This window comes from Xiphophorus maculatus, chromosome 16 (assembly GCF_002775205.1).
Source record: "Xiphophorus maculatus strain JP 163 A chromosome 16, X_maculatus-5.0-male, whole genome shotgun sequence".
NCBI lineage: Eukaryota > Metazoa > Chordata > Actinopteri > Cyprinodontiformes > Poeciliidae > Xiphophorus > Xiphophorus maculatus.
In genome coordinates this window covers 4493185-4507838 of record NC_036458.1, presented here as the reverse complement: position 1 = coordinate 4507838, position 14654 = coordinate 4493185, and the positions used below count along the sequence as shown (strand labels likewise).

Below are 14654 nucleotides of genomic sequence, written 5' to 3'. Positions count from 1 at the left end.
TTTGACACATTTTTACTCAAGTAAAAGTAAAAAGTAACCATCCAAGAAATTCAGAGTAGAAAGTATTTGGTAAAAAGTCTACTCAAAAACTGAGTAGCTGATCAAATGATCAATCATCTAATATTTAAAAATGACATAAGCAGAGAGACCAAAATCTAAATTTAAGTGGACATTTTGGTATTTCAAGGACCAAAGTGACAATAATTCATGTAAGTAACAGAATATAAAAAGAAAACAAATCTAAATCAGTTTCTTTCAATAAAAAACTTAAGAATCTTTTACAAAAACTGCAGGTGTGGGTCTGGTGAATCTTTGGTTAAAACATGTTTATTTTTCATTCAGTTGGTAGAGGATCCAGAAATTTTACTCAAGTAAGAGCAGCATTACTTCATAATAAAGTTACTCAAGTAAACGTAAAGAGTACAGAGTGGTAAAAATACCACCAAAAGTAGTTTTTTTTTCTGAACAGTTACTCAGGTAAATGTTAATGTTACTACCCACCTCTAAAAAGATAATTTATGAGAGGAAAAGTTATGTTTACAAAGCAATGTCCTGTTGTATGATGAAAGTTATACATTCCCATCTTAATTAAAAAAAGTCTAGGCCACTCAAGGATTTAAGTGACACCCGGCGCCATATTGAATTTTTCAGATATCACTTAACTGTGAGTGTAGAGTGCAGGTTATGAAAGTCCAAAACACTGAAACCACTACGTTCATTGATCACAATATTCTTTCCAATAATATTGAGTAATTTCTACAGGTAAACAAAAAAAAAGAGAAGTAATTTCTACACGTCATAGGAGCCGGTGTTTGGTCCCCTCCCAAAAAGGGGCGGAGCTTGTCGAAGATCTATTCTAGGTGGCCTCCGCCGGCTGTCAGCTGTTATTCGTGCAGAAGCAGTGAGCGCTCACAGAAAGCTCAGTCTCTCCTGCACCATGGCAGAAAACAAGCGGACGCTCGTCTATTTGATCACCGGAGGCTGTGGTTTCCTCGGCAAGCATCTGCTCGATGTTTTGCTAGAGAAAGAGGAGAAGCTGGCGGAGGTGCGGGTGTTTGACAAGCACACATATCCCGGGTTTCACGAACAGAGGAAGACAGGTGAGAACCGCGTCTTTTCGTTTCTTTCTGTCGCAGCGACGCTGTTTGAAACATTAGAGGTGCTTCGTTTTAGTCCGCTGGCTTTTACAATGTAGGATAATAACTGGATTGCGTTTAATGACTTAAGCAGGTTTGAAAATAAACATAATTCTGTACATTTAAATATCAAAAATGTTCAGTTAGTCGTTTGGTTTTCAGTTGAATACTCTCATTTTATTCAAAAGATACATTTATTGGTTTTTCTTGCGTGTTGGAATTAAATATAGCATAAATATCCCCCTGTTTTAAAAGGTGCGCAGTGCGGTTTTTTTCTTCTGCAGCTTCAACTTCCTTCCTATATAATATGCCAATTAATCTCCTATCTATGGGTTTCTGTCTGCTCGCATCATAGGCTTCATGACACCATGAATAACCTCTGAGTAGCTGAATAAATGAACCATTCCGACCTTGTTTGGGTTTAGTCAGTCATTATGAAATGTGACTGAAGCGTGGTATGCTTTCTGAGTGTAATTCAATAATATGTGACTGATCAGCAGTTTTAGAAAAACTTTGACGCCCTGTGCTGAGGCTGATGATGAGAAAGGAAAAATGAAATGTTGGCTTGTATGGTCAGCGTTTTAAAACTGGTCTGAACTGGTGAAACTAATGTAACCGATTCTCTGAGCCCAGGTTCAAAAGTCCAGTTCCTTTCTGGCTGTTTTGTGCTTGCGTTGGATTATATCAGCAATTCAAGGACGAGGCGTGAGAGCAAAGATAAAGCAGAAGTTCAAGACCTTTCTTAAAATGATAACACACTTCTTCACTCCTACACTAAGTCTGGAAGATGGACCAAAACATAATATGTCTTAAAAATAAACTCCAAGCTCAGAATGCTTTTATTTATTTGAACATTATTTCATTAACTTTTAAACTATTCATTTGTTGTTGTTTTTTTTACACAATATTTTGCATATGAAAGTAAATTTGGAGGCAGTGCACCATCAACAATCCTCCCATGTGAAACGTGGATGAACGGAACATGTGAAACATCAAGCAACAGTATAAAAACAAAATCAATATAATAGTTTTTTTGTTTTTATTGCTTAAAAATGTTCGTTTATGTGAACATTGTCTTAACTTTTAAAAATATTTCACATGGGGAAATTGAATTTGGAGGCTATTTGGGCCATTAATAATAATCAATACAAGAAGAATTTTGAACTACAACAACATTTAATTTCCCTTTGGGATCAATTAAGTATCTTTGAATTTGAATTTTGGATGAATAATCCTTATTTCCAGTCAAAAGAAAGAATAAGGTTTGCTGAAAATTACATAATAGTTTTAGTTTTTATTGCCTCTTTTGTCTGATATTTTCTCCGATTACGAATTCTTTACATTATTTGCACGTTTTTGTGACTTATTTACAGTCATACGTAAATAAATCTAATTTATTTAATGATTGTACGTAATTACAAAAAGGTAAAGTGAAACATATTTAAGTTCCATTTATAATCAACATTTGTGAAGTCGGATCTTTTTGTGTAAAATATGTGTATTACCCCGTGAAAACTTCTGTAATCACAACACGAGGCTGATAAGTTTCTACCGTTTAATAACGGCTTTTTGTATCCTAGCAACACAAAGCGGAAGACAAAACCGGATACGACTAAGCACTCTTCAAAATAAAACACGCCCTCTTTCCAAAATACGTTATTTCCGGCATGCATACAAATCTAGATTACCATCGGGTTTTATGTGAATTAAAAGCGAATGAAATTTAGCGTTCGCGTAAATTTCTGTGATGCGTTTGACTGGACATGTTGCGGATTTCGGATTTATTAGTGTCGAAATTAATCAGCTTAGCGGCTAGCTTTAGCCTCCGGGGAAAGTTTATGCTACATAGAAGAGACCTAGAAATGTACCTGTTGCGTAAAACAACTACTGACACTCAATGTTTACATCATTTATGATTTTACGTCATTTATTTCAACAGTACTAAGAGCAGATTGTGCAATAATGAACCTGTATTTGTCAGGTTTAGTTTATCAGATGGCCGTCATGTCTCATTCACATTTCTAAAGAAAAGAGCGGCCAATGTGATAGGAGACGTTTTTCCTCTTGAGCTGATAAGGAAACAATTACTGGAAGATGTGCAGTTGCAAGCAAGCAATTAAGGGAATTTTGTAACAAGTGTAGATAGTTTGCTAAGGAAGTATCCTTAGCAAACTATCCATGTCTTTTTCCCATTATCTCCTGAAGTTCATTGGAAAACATTTTGTTTCCTTGCATGCAATAATGGATCTTTTTGTCTCCTGTTTCTTATCCAGATGAGGTGAAAGTGACTTTAATCCAAGGAGACATCACAGATTACAGCAGTGTGTTGGAGGCCACCCGAGGGGTCGACGTTGTAATCCACTCTGCCAGCCTGGTGGATGTCTGGCACAAAATCCCAGCGTTCCTCATCTACTCCGTCAACGTTACAGGTATGTCCCGGAGGTGGCCGGATCTGATAAGAGGAAGAAAGGGAATGATTTCTGAGGAAATCCACACCTTTAGTGACAAAGGATGACACGTCTGTGACGGGATCAAAACGGAAACTATCAGGAAGTTGGATCACATATTTTTCCAGTTAGTTGGGATTTGTTTCTATACTGTAACCAGATTCCAGGAAAATATTTTTTTTGTTCTTCATAAAGTATTTGTCCTTAGGAGAAAATAATTGCCATGTTTCAGAAGTGGGTAGAGTACTCAAAAATTGCACAAAATTAAAAATAGCACTACTTTAATATATATTTACTCAAGTGAAAGTAAAAAGCAACCATTACCTTTGGTTAATTTCCCATATTGAAAATTAACCAAAGGAAATTTGGTTAATTCATTTAAATTGAGTAAATTCACTTGAAAACGACTTCCCCCCCCAAAAAAAGTTCAAGTAAATGTACGAGAGTAATAACTAGTTACTACTTGCCTCTGCAAATGCTTTTTGTTTTTCCGATGCACCTGTTTCTAAGGAAATACTTTTGCAAGTTCAGTTATGATGAAGTCCAATTTTAGCACATCATCAAAGGAAGTTATGTTAAAGAGAAAACATTCAAAACATGCAATCACGCTTCATGACGATCAGGATTTCGAAACGCTCCTCTGCGGTTCATTGATTTTTTTTCCACAACTGAAGCTGTAACTGCTTGCTAGTAGCTTGGTGGTTTCTAATCTATGTGGCAAATTACTTCTTAGGAAACCACAAAATTTCTCTCTGCCCAAGCGCTTAAAATAAACAAACAAACAAAAAAGATCCTCCCAGATGTTTTTTGGCAATCGGTGAATAATTATTGGAGTCTGGATAATTCAAAAATCTTCCAAAAGTAACGTCACAAGTCAGCAGGCACTGACCCCAGCAAAGCCCAGCCCGTTACCTAGCAACCCCAGGAGAGACTAAAGTCTCACTATCTAAAAATAATTTTGCACAAAAATGTAATGACCATGTTTTGTATATCCTATAAACTTATCCTGACCTGTTCAAGGGAGCATAATGGGTCAACTTTAATGTTAAAAAGCTTCCAGCACAATAAATTTAGCAGCTTGGCTTCCTGAGCAGGGAGGGAACATTTACAGTCACAGAGCCACCATTGACTGGAACCAAGTCAACAGATTTACTCAGGCCTCAACACGTTGGAAAAAACAAAACAAAACAAGAAAACACCTGACATTGTGCTTCATGCTCCAAACTCCAACAACACTGTAGAACTTTACACCAATCCCAGACCAGAAAGTTGAATAAAAAGTTGAGAATTGCTGAAACGATTCAAAAAATGCAAAAGACCATTTCTTAAATGGGATTTAAGCCCCATTAGGTTGATTCCCAAAGCGCCATTAACATAAATCGTTGCACACAGAAGATTTAACTGTTGATTCGATTAGGTAGTTTAAGGAAAACGTGAAGCTGATGCTTCTAGAAATACACAGAAGTTGTTTGTAGGAGAGTAATTGAAACTAGAAACAAAAGTTTTCTAAAATTGTACAGTTTGTAATTTCTGTTTGTTTAATTTTCAATAAATCCCACAGAGTGACTCAGCTGTCTGTCTGTGTCCAACAATGGAGCACAAACACAATATTTAGTATCATTGTCAGCCTTATTTTTGAAAACACATTTCTGGGAACATCTTTGTGGCGGTCGCACATAAATAGTCCACAAAAGCAGGATGGCTAAATTCATCCATCCAGGATGGCGTCTCATTCAAACACGAGGTGCCTCATTAATAAACAAAGAAATTGAATTTCTATTGTTTGGTTTTTAGATTTATGCTTCTTGGTTGGACTCGGGCAACTGGGTTGGATCAGAAGGGAGTGATTCAACAAAATGGACAAAAGATGCTTTTGTTGTGTTAGCTGACTGGGCTTTATGAATCCCCCCTTTGCACAAAAACAGCAGAGCATAACACAACAGATTCATCCTGAGTTGACTAATTCCCTCATTCATGAATACCCAACGGTGAGGGTAGATTCTGACTTAGTTTTGCTTTATTTCATTAAGCCAAGTGGCTCAACCTGGTTTCTCCTTCAGTTCTGATTTTAAAGAATGACAAACATTCAGAGAATCCCTCCTGGTTCCCCAGAGCTCCTGCTTCTGCAGCAAAGTTTTCCGGACTCTTGTTAACTATTTCCTTCTAACCTGAGAGATTAAATGTGTCTCTGGTTTTCGGATTCAAAAGTGCTGCGTTACCTTTAAATTCTTTGTCGTCTGGAGCTCTAAAAACCACATTGGCATCTTTTATTTTAGTGAGAAGGGAAAAATGATTTCAGCTTAACAATAAATAACAACATATGGGTAATACATTGGATAGGATATTAAATAATTTCCCCGAACTGCACAGCATTCTCTTGGAATCAACTCACTCACTCAATCTTTGGTTACCTAGCAACCCAGTCATTCTTTGGTTACCTAGCAACGACCTGCTGAATAACTTGGTTGTGGAGAATAAAATAATGCTCTTTTTTTTTAAATGAACTCTCCTATAAATTTTAATCTAGTCATCTGCCAAAGAAAATGTAAAATGTAACAGAGGAATCTGAGTCTAATGTTGCAAAATGTCAGATAAGTAATAATAAATCTACAGTTTTTCAATGACACAATAAGAGGTTTCCTGTTTCCTGTTGACGTTTTTTGTGTTTCTTTCCAACGGCTGTCCGGCTTCGATAATGGAGTCCAGATTTAGTTTGAGCACAAAGGGGGGGGGAAAGGCCTCCAGTCCACATGTGGGTCCCATATTGCAATTTAATCTGCTTTTAACATTCTCATCCGGGAGAACAGACACACGAATTTATTTCAGTAAGCCTTTGTTTAATGTTGAGCGAGAGTTAAATGTTCTTGCTAAGTCGAGTTTGGCTGATTTTTGCCGTCAGGAACGGAGAACGTGATCCGAGCGTGCGTGGAATGTGGCGTCGAGCGCCTCGTCTACACCAGCAGCATGGAAGTGATTGGACCCAACGTGAACGGCGATCATTTCAAGAGGTAAACGTCATTCCTCATCATTAACAACTGTAAAAGCCCTCTTTGATGGCTCTCTCTCTTTTTTTTCTGCCATGTGTTTTCCACATGCCCCTAATTAAGATGTTGTCCGGACGCCTTCCCGTTTTCCTGGGAAAATAAAATGACAATTATGTAAATCATGAGGGAAGGACAGGATATGATTAAGACTGGGTGGATTCAAAACAATCATAACTCAAAGTATGAAAAATGTTCATCAGAAAGGCTGTGAATTTCATTTAGGGGTGTCCAAAGTGCGGCACCCCTAAGACCACAAAGAAATGTATTCTTTGTGGTCTTCAGAATGCATTTGTGGGGCCGCTGACTACAATTCAAGACTGCTGTAAATTTTTCCAAGTATTTGACGAATTGTAGCTCGAGGACGTGTGTCAAAACTCGAGGGCCAAATCCGGCCTGCCCATGTCTGTCGCAATAACCAGTAAATCAATTTATTACATAATAAATTAAAATGACCAGAATTTCTATTTGTATGATTTATAGTTTTTCTCTTCCCTCTCTTTCTACCAAAAACAAGACAACAAAAGTCCTCATTTTTTGCTTGGAGGACAGTTTTGTTTACACTTTGTAATGCATTTTATTTGTTGTTTTGTTTATTTATTTTGGATATTTAAAATATCTTACCTTTAAGAACATTCATAGTCTTGATGAAACCCAAAATGAAAATTTGTTAACCTAGGAGAGTTAACCCAAACGTTTTATTCAAATTGAAAAATACTTTATTAATCCCAGAGAGAAATTAAATATAAGAAATCGTAAGCATTTTTTAATTTTAATAAGATAAAAGTGAAGATATTTTTAATCTTGCATGAATTTCAGATCAATTTTCTGCAGAAGTCACACCAACTAATTTCTTTAGCTAAAATGTTACATGTGTAGTTTATTGTTTTAGTTTGAAAATCAAGTATTTGAACTTTCTACTTTACAATTTTGGTGCCAAAAATATTTTTTTTTAGGGGAGCAAATCCAAAAGAGACATGAACGCAGCGGTCTGTAATGTTGTGTATGATTGGCATTTAGCGTTACTGTACAGGCGCCGTCTGCAGCTTTGATTGCAGACATTCCTTGTCAGTCATGCTACAACAGTCTCATCTCTGTGTTAGTTATTATTATTATAAGCATTCCCATCAATTATCAGCTTCGGTTTATTTACAGCTCAACTCTGCTCCTTTGATTCTTGTTTTGACTGGGGTTGCTGTGACTAAATAACATGCTGCCTGCACATGTCGGCATTGTTTTAGGAAGAGACGTTCTCCACTGTGATTAGCCAGCCACAATAAGCATGCATGACAACAGGTCTGAGCTTCTGCGACGTCAAACCGTGTGATTAGTTTCCATCCTGCTTATTCTGGAATGAAAAGATGTGACACGTTGCAGATGAGATTGACTTGAAAAAGAGGGAGTTCAGATCCTTGTCATGTAAATGTAGCTGCAAAATCTGACTCATGTTTCGGGTTTTTTGTACATTTTCAAAATGTGTTCTAAAAAAGGAATAATGTCACGAGTGTTTGGCTGTACTTCCTGTAAAGTTGCTATTTTTAAATGTTTTCAAACTCCTAAAGCCAGCAAATTTAAACTACTGACAGGCCACAAAATGTATTAAAATAAAAATTCAAAAATTAGTTTGATTCTTTTATTTATTTATTGATTTAGTTTTAACTGCTCGACAATAATCAAAAATGTTTACAAAATCTGCGTGTCGGTAAATATCCATGAGATAAAAATCAATTTCCAAAGTCTTTAACGTCATCAGTCGTTTTCTGTTTTGTTTTGCAAATATTTTACTATTGTTGACGTCTGGTTAGGGGCCAAACAAAATGATTTCTTGAAACGGCATTTTATCTTCCAGCAGTTAATTTAAAACTTAATCTTTCTGTGTTTAACATTTAGTCTGAAACATTTCCAGCAACAAAAGGCAACAAAGATCATTAAGATCTAAAGAAAACAAGAGGGTTAGAGACACAGAAGCTTTGTTTTTTCTAAGTTAATCTTCCTTATTATTTTTCTTCGTTGCGGTCTTTTAAGTGAGTTAACCTCTGGATCAGACAGGTTTCTTGTTTTTCCTTCATTGTATGTTGATCTTTAAGAAAGTTTGGCTGCAGCAGGTGAGGTCATGACGTTAATGGTGACGGATCGCAGTCTCAAGATAAAACTCACTCAAAATATTTATAAAAAGCGGTGGATTACTTCAGTCCAAACTTGCTGCGGCAAACCTCTCCGCCTCGCATCCTGGCAGCATCACATCAGAGTTATTCAGCTTTTCCCCCTGATAGTTACGACATTAAGTCATGGGGAAATAACAAGGCTTTGTTTGCCCTGGATGAGACGTGCGCTGATTCAGGGACGCAAACTCAGAGCGGGTCAAAGGGCTGCACAAAAACTCAGGATAAAAGTTCTGAAATGGGTTTTTAAACATGTCATCAATCTGTGAAAACTTTCGTTTTGACTCACCGCCGTTGAAGAATTTGCTTAAAATGAGTTCTTCTTATCCAGGCCAAGGGTCAAAGGAAGGAACTCTGTCTGCTCAACCAGCATGTTTCCATGAATATACGTGCTACACTCGCCTGACATGTAAATTAAAAGGAGATGATTTGCAGAGTTTTAAATGTGTTTTTTTTTTCTTTGCAGAGGAAATGAAGACACAAAATACGAAGTGAAGCACACCATGGCATATCCCAAGAGTAAAGCAAAGGCGGAGAAAGTTGTCTTGAAAGCTAATGGCAAAAAGGTAAGACTTTGTTTTCAGAGCTGGATGGTAACTAGTTACTAGTTACATTTACTTGAGTAACTTTTGGGTAACAAATTTACTTTTAGGGGTGTTTTTACTTTTACTTGAGTAAGATTTGTGAATCTTCCATCCACTGTGAGCAACTTCACTAAATGAAGAATAAAACATTTTAACCAAAGATTTCACCAAAGACACACATCTGCAGTTTTTTAATTAGTTTTATATTGACAAAATCTAATCTTTTGCCTGATTTTGTAATTATTTATCTGAATTATTTTCATTTTTGATACTTTAAAATTCAAAAATATCCACATAACTTTATATTTCAATGAGTTACTCAGTGCTTGAGTGATTTCTTGAACGGCTACTTTTTCGATTTGAATAAAAATATGTTAAAGTAGTGCTGCTCTTACATGGATGTAATTTTTTTTAGTGCTCTGCTTGTTTTTTTGAAGAGCTTTCTTTTTGCCCTCCCTGCAGGGTGGGTGCATAAAAAACACATTTGAGCTGTTGAGGACGTGTTTATTCACTGTAATGTAATTATTTGAGATCATTTCTCCAAGTCCCTGTAAAACTGTAGGAGTAAAGTTTGCTTAAAACTAAAAACCGTGCACAACAGTGGTTTATTTAATTACTGTCAAATGCCTGGTTGGGCTTCAGCTTGGAGAAATCCTCGTAGGGGGGTTTTCTTTGAGCAACTTCTTTGCCACAGAATGCTCCTCCACCTCCCTTGTTGCCTCACTGGGGTGTTATTTCTGCTTTATGCAATTCAAACCCAGTGATTTCCCCATCAGACCCAGTTAGGAATGTTTTTTTTTTGTTGGGTTAAAGGGATCACAGTTTTCTAACGGGTTTGAACAATCAAGAATCAGCACACAGCTTCAGTTATTACAGCTAGAAACTCGATAAGGTGTGAAATGTGGGTGTAGTGAGGGGCTCAGATATAAAAATTCACATAAAGACGGTTACAAAGTTGGCCTTCTATCACCTTAAGAACATTTCCAGGATTAAAGGACTCAGCAAGATCTAGAGAAACTCATAAATGAACATACACATATTTGATGTGTGTTGATGATTTTAACGCTGGCAATTAAAATGTAATGTCTGTTACTTGTTTTTAATTCTTGTCTACATGATGCTTTTATGTTTTCATGATGTAAAGCACTTTGTTGAAATGTACAATATGAATGAACTTGTTTGTTTGCATTCTGCGCAGCTAAAGAGTGGGAAGTGTTTGTACACCTGTTCGCTGAGACCCACGGGGATCTACGGCGAAGGCCACCAGCTGATGAGAGACTTCTACAACCTGGCTGTGGAAAGGGGAGGCCTGGTCATCGGGGGCGTCCCAGATCACATCGAACACGGCCGAGTCTACGCAGGTAGAAACCTACATTTCCAAAAACTACAATCTACTTTTTCTTTAGAAGAGTAGCTTACGTTTTCTTTTTTCTTTTAAACCGGTTCAGTGCATTTCAAGGTACAGCAACTTGCATTTGGGCCACAGCTAAAAGCAGAAGTAAATATAACTCCGGCACTTCCTCTGCATTTCTCAGAAGGTTAAGATGTTTGCACTTGATAATATTTACATCAAGACTCTTAAGCAGCTGCTAGAAACGGATGTGTAAGGAAACAATTAAGGTGTAGTTCAACGTGAAGAGCAACTGTAGAAATATTTCACATAGTTCTAGGTTTTATACATTATTGATCGACTAATGATTAATCGCTAAGTGGCCATTTTCTCAAAAACGTTAGTTTTTTTTTCTTGTATCAGAAGAACTAACCTTATTTCCATAACACAAATATTCTGGGTTAAAAAAATGATTATTATTATTTTGTGACAGCTGAATAAATAGAGGCTTTCTCACATTATTAAACTATAACTATCTGTAGCATGTTACTATCTGTATAACTATCTGTTCTCCACTTAATGACTGCTATTAAAGTGTCGAGTGTTTATATATCCAAACAGAACCGCATGAAGCGCATTTTACACCCCACACCGGACTCTGTTTTGACCGTTATCTCTGTCCCGTTCTGGAAATATCTCCGCCATCTTGAATTCTCTATCGGCAGCTGTGCTTAAGAATGACCAGTGTCGCCCTCTGCTGGATGGCGGTCAAACTACAACACTAATACGTTCGATTGGAACAAATTTTTATCTAATAAACCATTAATCTACAATTTATTGTCTGCATCCATAGTTAGTTTTACGACCCACTGGGACCATTGTACGTGGATTAATAAAACCAAAACGGAGGAGTAAATTTCTGCCAAAATTTGAAATTGTCAGAACTTTTCTAGAAAAAATTTGGAAAATTCTGAGTTTAAAAGCTGAAAATTCTTGACTTTTGAAATTCAGTTTTTCTAGAAAATTTTTTATGTTAATCTCAAAATTTATTTTAATAAAAAAAAAATTATTTAGTTTTTTGGGGGAAATTTACTCCTCCTTTTATTCTATGCGCATTTTGAGCTCCTCTATGAAGAAAAATAGGATTAATATTTACGTCTCTTGGTGTAAAGCACTTTGCTGTGCAAAGGTGGTAGAGAGATACCTGAAAAGACTTGCAGCTGTAATTATAGTGAAATTTGGCTCTACAGTGTAGTGATTCAGCTAATTGCACACAACGCTGTACTCTGAATTAACAGTTCAAAGGGAGCAACAATTTCAGGGTGGAGATTTTTCATGCTTTTGTCATTATTCAATTTTAGAATTAGTCAGGATAACCTTCCACACACGCCTACTTTTTATATCTGAAATGTTTTCTTATGATGTTTTGATCCTCTCAACCCTGTGGGTTTTGGTGAAATGCATTCATTTCTCATATGACTGACTGTTTGAGAGACTTGAGAGAGCAGCTTGGTATTTACCCCTTTGTTTGTGTTGCCAGGTAATGTCGCCTGGATGCATGTACTCGCAGCTCGAGCCCTGAAGACGAATCCTGAGAAAGTTGGCGGTGAAGCTTTCTTCTGCTACGACGAGTCGCCCTACAAAAGCTACGAGGACTTCAACATGGAGTTGCTGTCCGAGTTCAACTTCCGTAAGGTCTGCATGCCGGGCATCGTCCTCTTTTTCCTGGCCATCCTGAATGACTTTCTGCGCTGGATACTGAGCCCGTTCTACAACTACACGCCGCTGCTGAACCGATACACGTTGGCGGTGGCCAGCACCACCTTCACGGTGCAAACGGACAAAGCGCAGAGGTATTTCCAGTACCAGCCCCTTTACGACTGGAATCAGTGTCTAGCGCGAACGCAGTCGTGGATCAGAACGTTCCCAACAGACAAATCAAAGGACAGCTAGCTTCACCTCAGCCACTACAAAGTCTTTTCACACGCTGCTATGAAAAGGAGCGGGATCCAGATCCAGAAGGACTTGTGTTTCTTGAAACACCCTGACCTGCGAAAACCTGCAGGTACATGCAGACGCTGATGAAGAGTGAAAATAAAATGTTAAATCACATCTTAATCACAAGACTACACCATTTCTGGCTTCTTCAGTAGTGTGGTGATCTATAATTAATATTTTACATGAATCCTTTCAGTCATTCAGTAACAGTGTCATTGCCTTACCTTCCAGAACTGTATGTTTGAGCTTTTCCCTTTAAAAATGTATTTTTATAACCGCAATAATGCAGATTAGCGACGTAATTATTACCTGATTAATATATAAAACGCTGACTGGTGTCATTAAAAAGAAAGGCTGATGCTGTCTGAAAGTTGGACCGGATGGTCTGAACTTGTTAACTGCTGCATTTCAAAAGCAAATGCAGTACACTTTATGGTAAGCTATAAAAGCATGTAGCATTCAAATGACATTTCTTTTTGGTCTCCTTTATTCTTAGTTTATATGTTATGACCAAAAGAAAAAACAACCATTGTTTATTTTGTAAATGTGTAGCAAATATATTTTATTTAACATCATATTCAAAATTGTTTTTGTTTTAGTAATCTTTTTATAATTATAAATAAAAAGTAATTTATTCTTCATGTGTTCTTCTTAGTTTCTTTTCCAACTTTATGGATATTATTCATGGGTGGTTTTTGGTAAATAAAAACAGCGTTTTTATTTGTTCATTTCTTTGTTTTTTTCGTTTGTTTCTATGTCCCACATGTTTCCTTTCCACCCAGTAACAATGTTGTTTTCATTTCCATTGTTTCTCTGGAAACAAGGCAGTGTGTTATGCGCTTACATAATTTTCTTATGCATAGGACCAACTCCCATTTTGGTCTTGTAGAAACTTGCCACAAGATCCAGCTGGATTACATTTTGCCAGTTTGACTAAGCCAAAGTGAAAGGGAGTTTCTGGGCAGAGAATTGGTCATAATGTTTGCAGGGAGTCCCCCAGTTCCTGAGGATTTCCATAGCAACTGTAACCAAAATAGAAAAGTGAGATGGATGGAAATAAATATTCACGTTCTGTTTGAAGACTAGCAGGGCTGAAATGATTTAAAATATGATTTCAGGGACGTGTTTTCCATTTAAGAATACATGAAAACATCTTGTCTTCATTTAATCCATAAATTAAAGTCAGAATCCATAAGTGATATGTGAAACACTCTCTAGACCGCTGCAAAAATTCTGTTAAAAATCATTTTAATTGATTCCTCCAAAGAGCTGTGCTTAAACGGTGTAGGAAATAGACAGTAAATGGCAAAATGTTCCCCTATTAAAATGGCTTACTAGCAATGTTACATACCTTATTGAAGCTAAAGAAATCCACATTAGTAGTTTGAAACTTTGAATGTAAATCATCCAATAATGTTTAAGTAACTATGTGTGCCCATAAAGGCGAGAATATGACAAATACTTACTTAGTTTTGGTAAATTAGTGAGAAAAGTCTGGAGATAATGGGACCTCCAAAGCCAGTTCAGTTTATTTAAATTATACCAAATGCCTAAATCAGATAAAGTTAATTTATTTATACCAACACCATCCAGTGATGTAGACTTTTGATGAGCCAGTCCCATCTGATCCCTGATTTTTAAGAGTTTGAGTCAGTTTATATTGCCTTTAAATCAAAGTTAGAAATCCCAGTCAGCTTAATGAGTCATTGAATGATGACCATGTGGTGGCAGTGGAGAGAAACCTCAAGCACATCCAGGCTTAGTGTGAGGGAATAACTGAATAATTGCAACGACCACCGACAATGGCTTTGAGAAGACAATATAAACATAGAACAAAAAAGCATCTGCATTTAATAGAGTAAAAAATAAAAATAAAAAACAGGTCTTGAATCGATAAAAATAACATATTGATTGTTGATGTTGATTGAGTTGCCATTGCAACAGTTTTTAACTAAC

The 14654-nt window shown here is 36.7% G+C and overlaps 1 protein-coding gene across 1 annotated transcript; it reads left to right on the top strand.

Annotated features, from left to right (window-relative positions):
* Window positions 1–876: 876 nt before the first annotated feature.
* On the top strand, window positions 877–12812 carry hsd3b7 (hydroxy-delta-5-steroid dehydrogenase, 3 beta- and steroid delta-isomerase 7). Its single transcript, XM_005796646.3, has 6 exons — window positions 877–1100; window positions 3410–3565; window positions 6483–6591; window positions 9253–9352; window positions 10569–10731; window positions 12241–12812. Exons 1-6 carry the CDS (start codon window positions 938–940, stop codon window positions 12651–12653), a joined length of 1104 nt encoding a protein of 367 aa, XP_005796703.1. The 5' UTR covers window positions 877–937; the 3' UTR covers window positions 12654–12812.
* Window positions 12813–14654: the final 1842 nt, after the last annotated feature.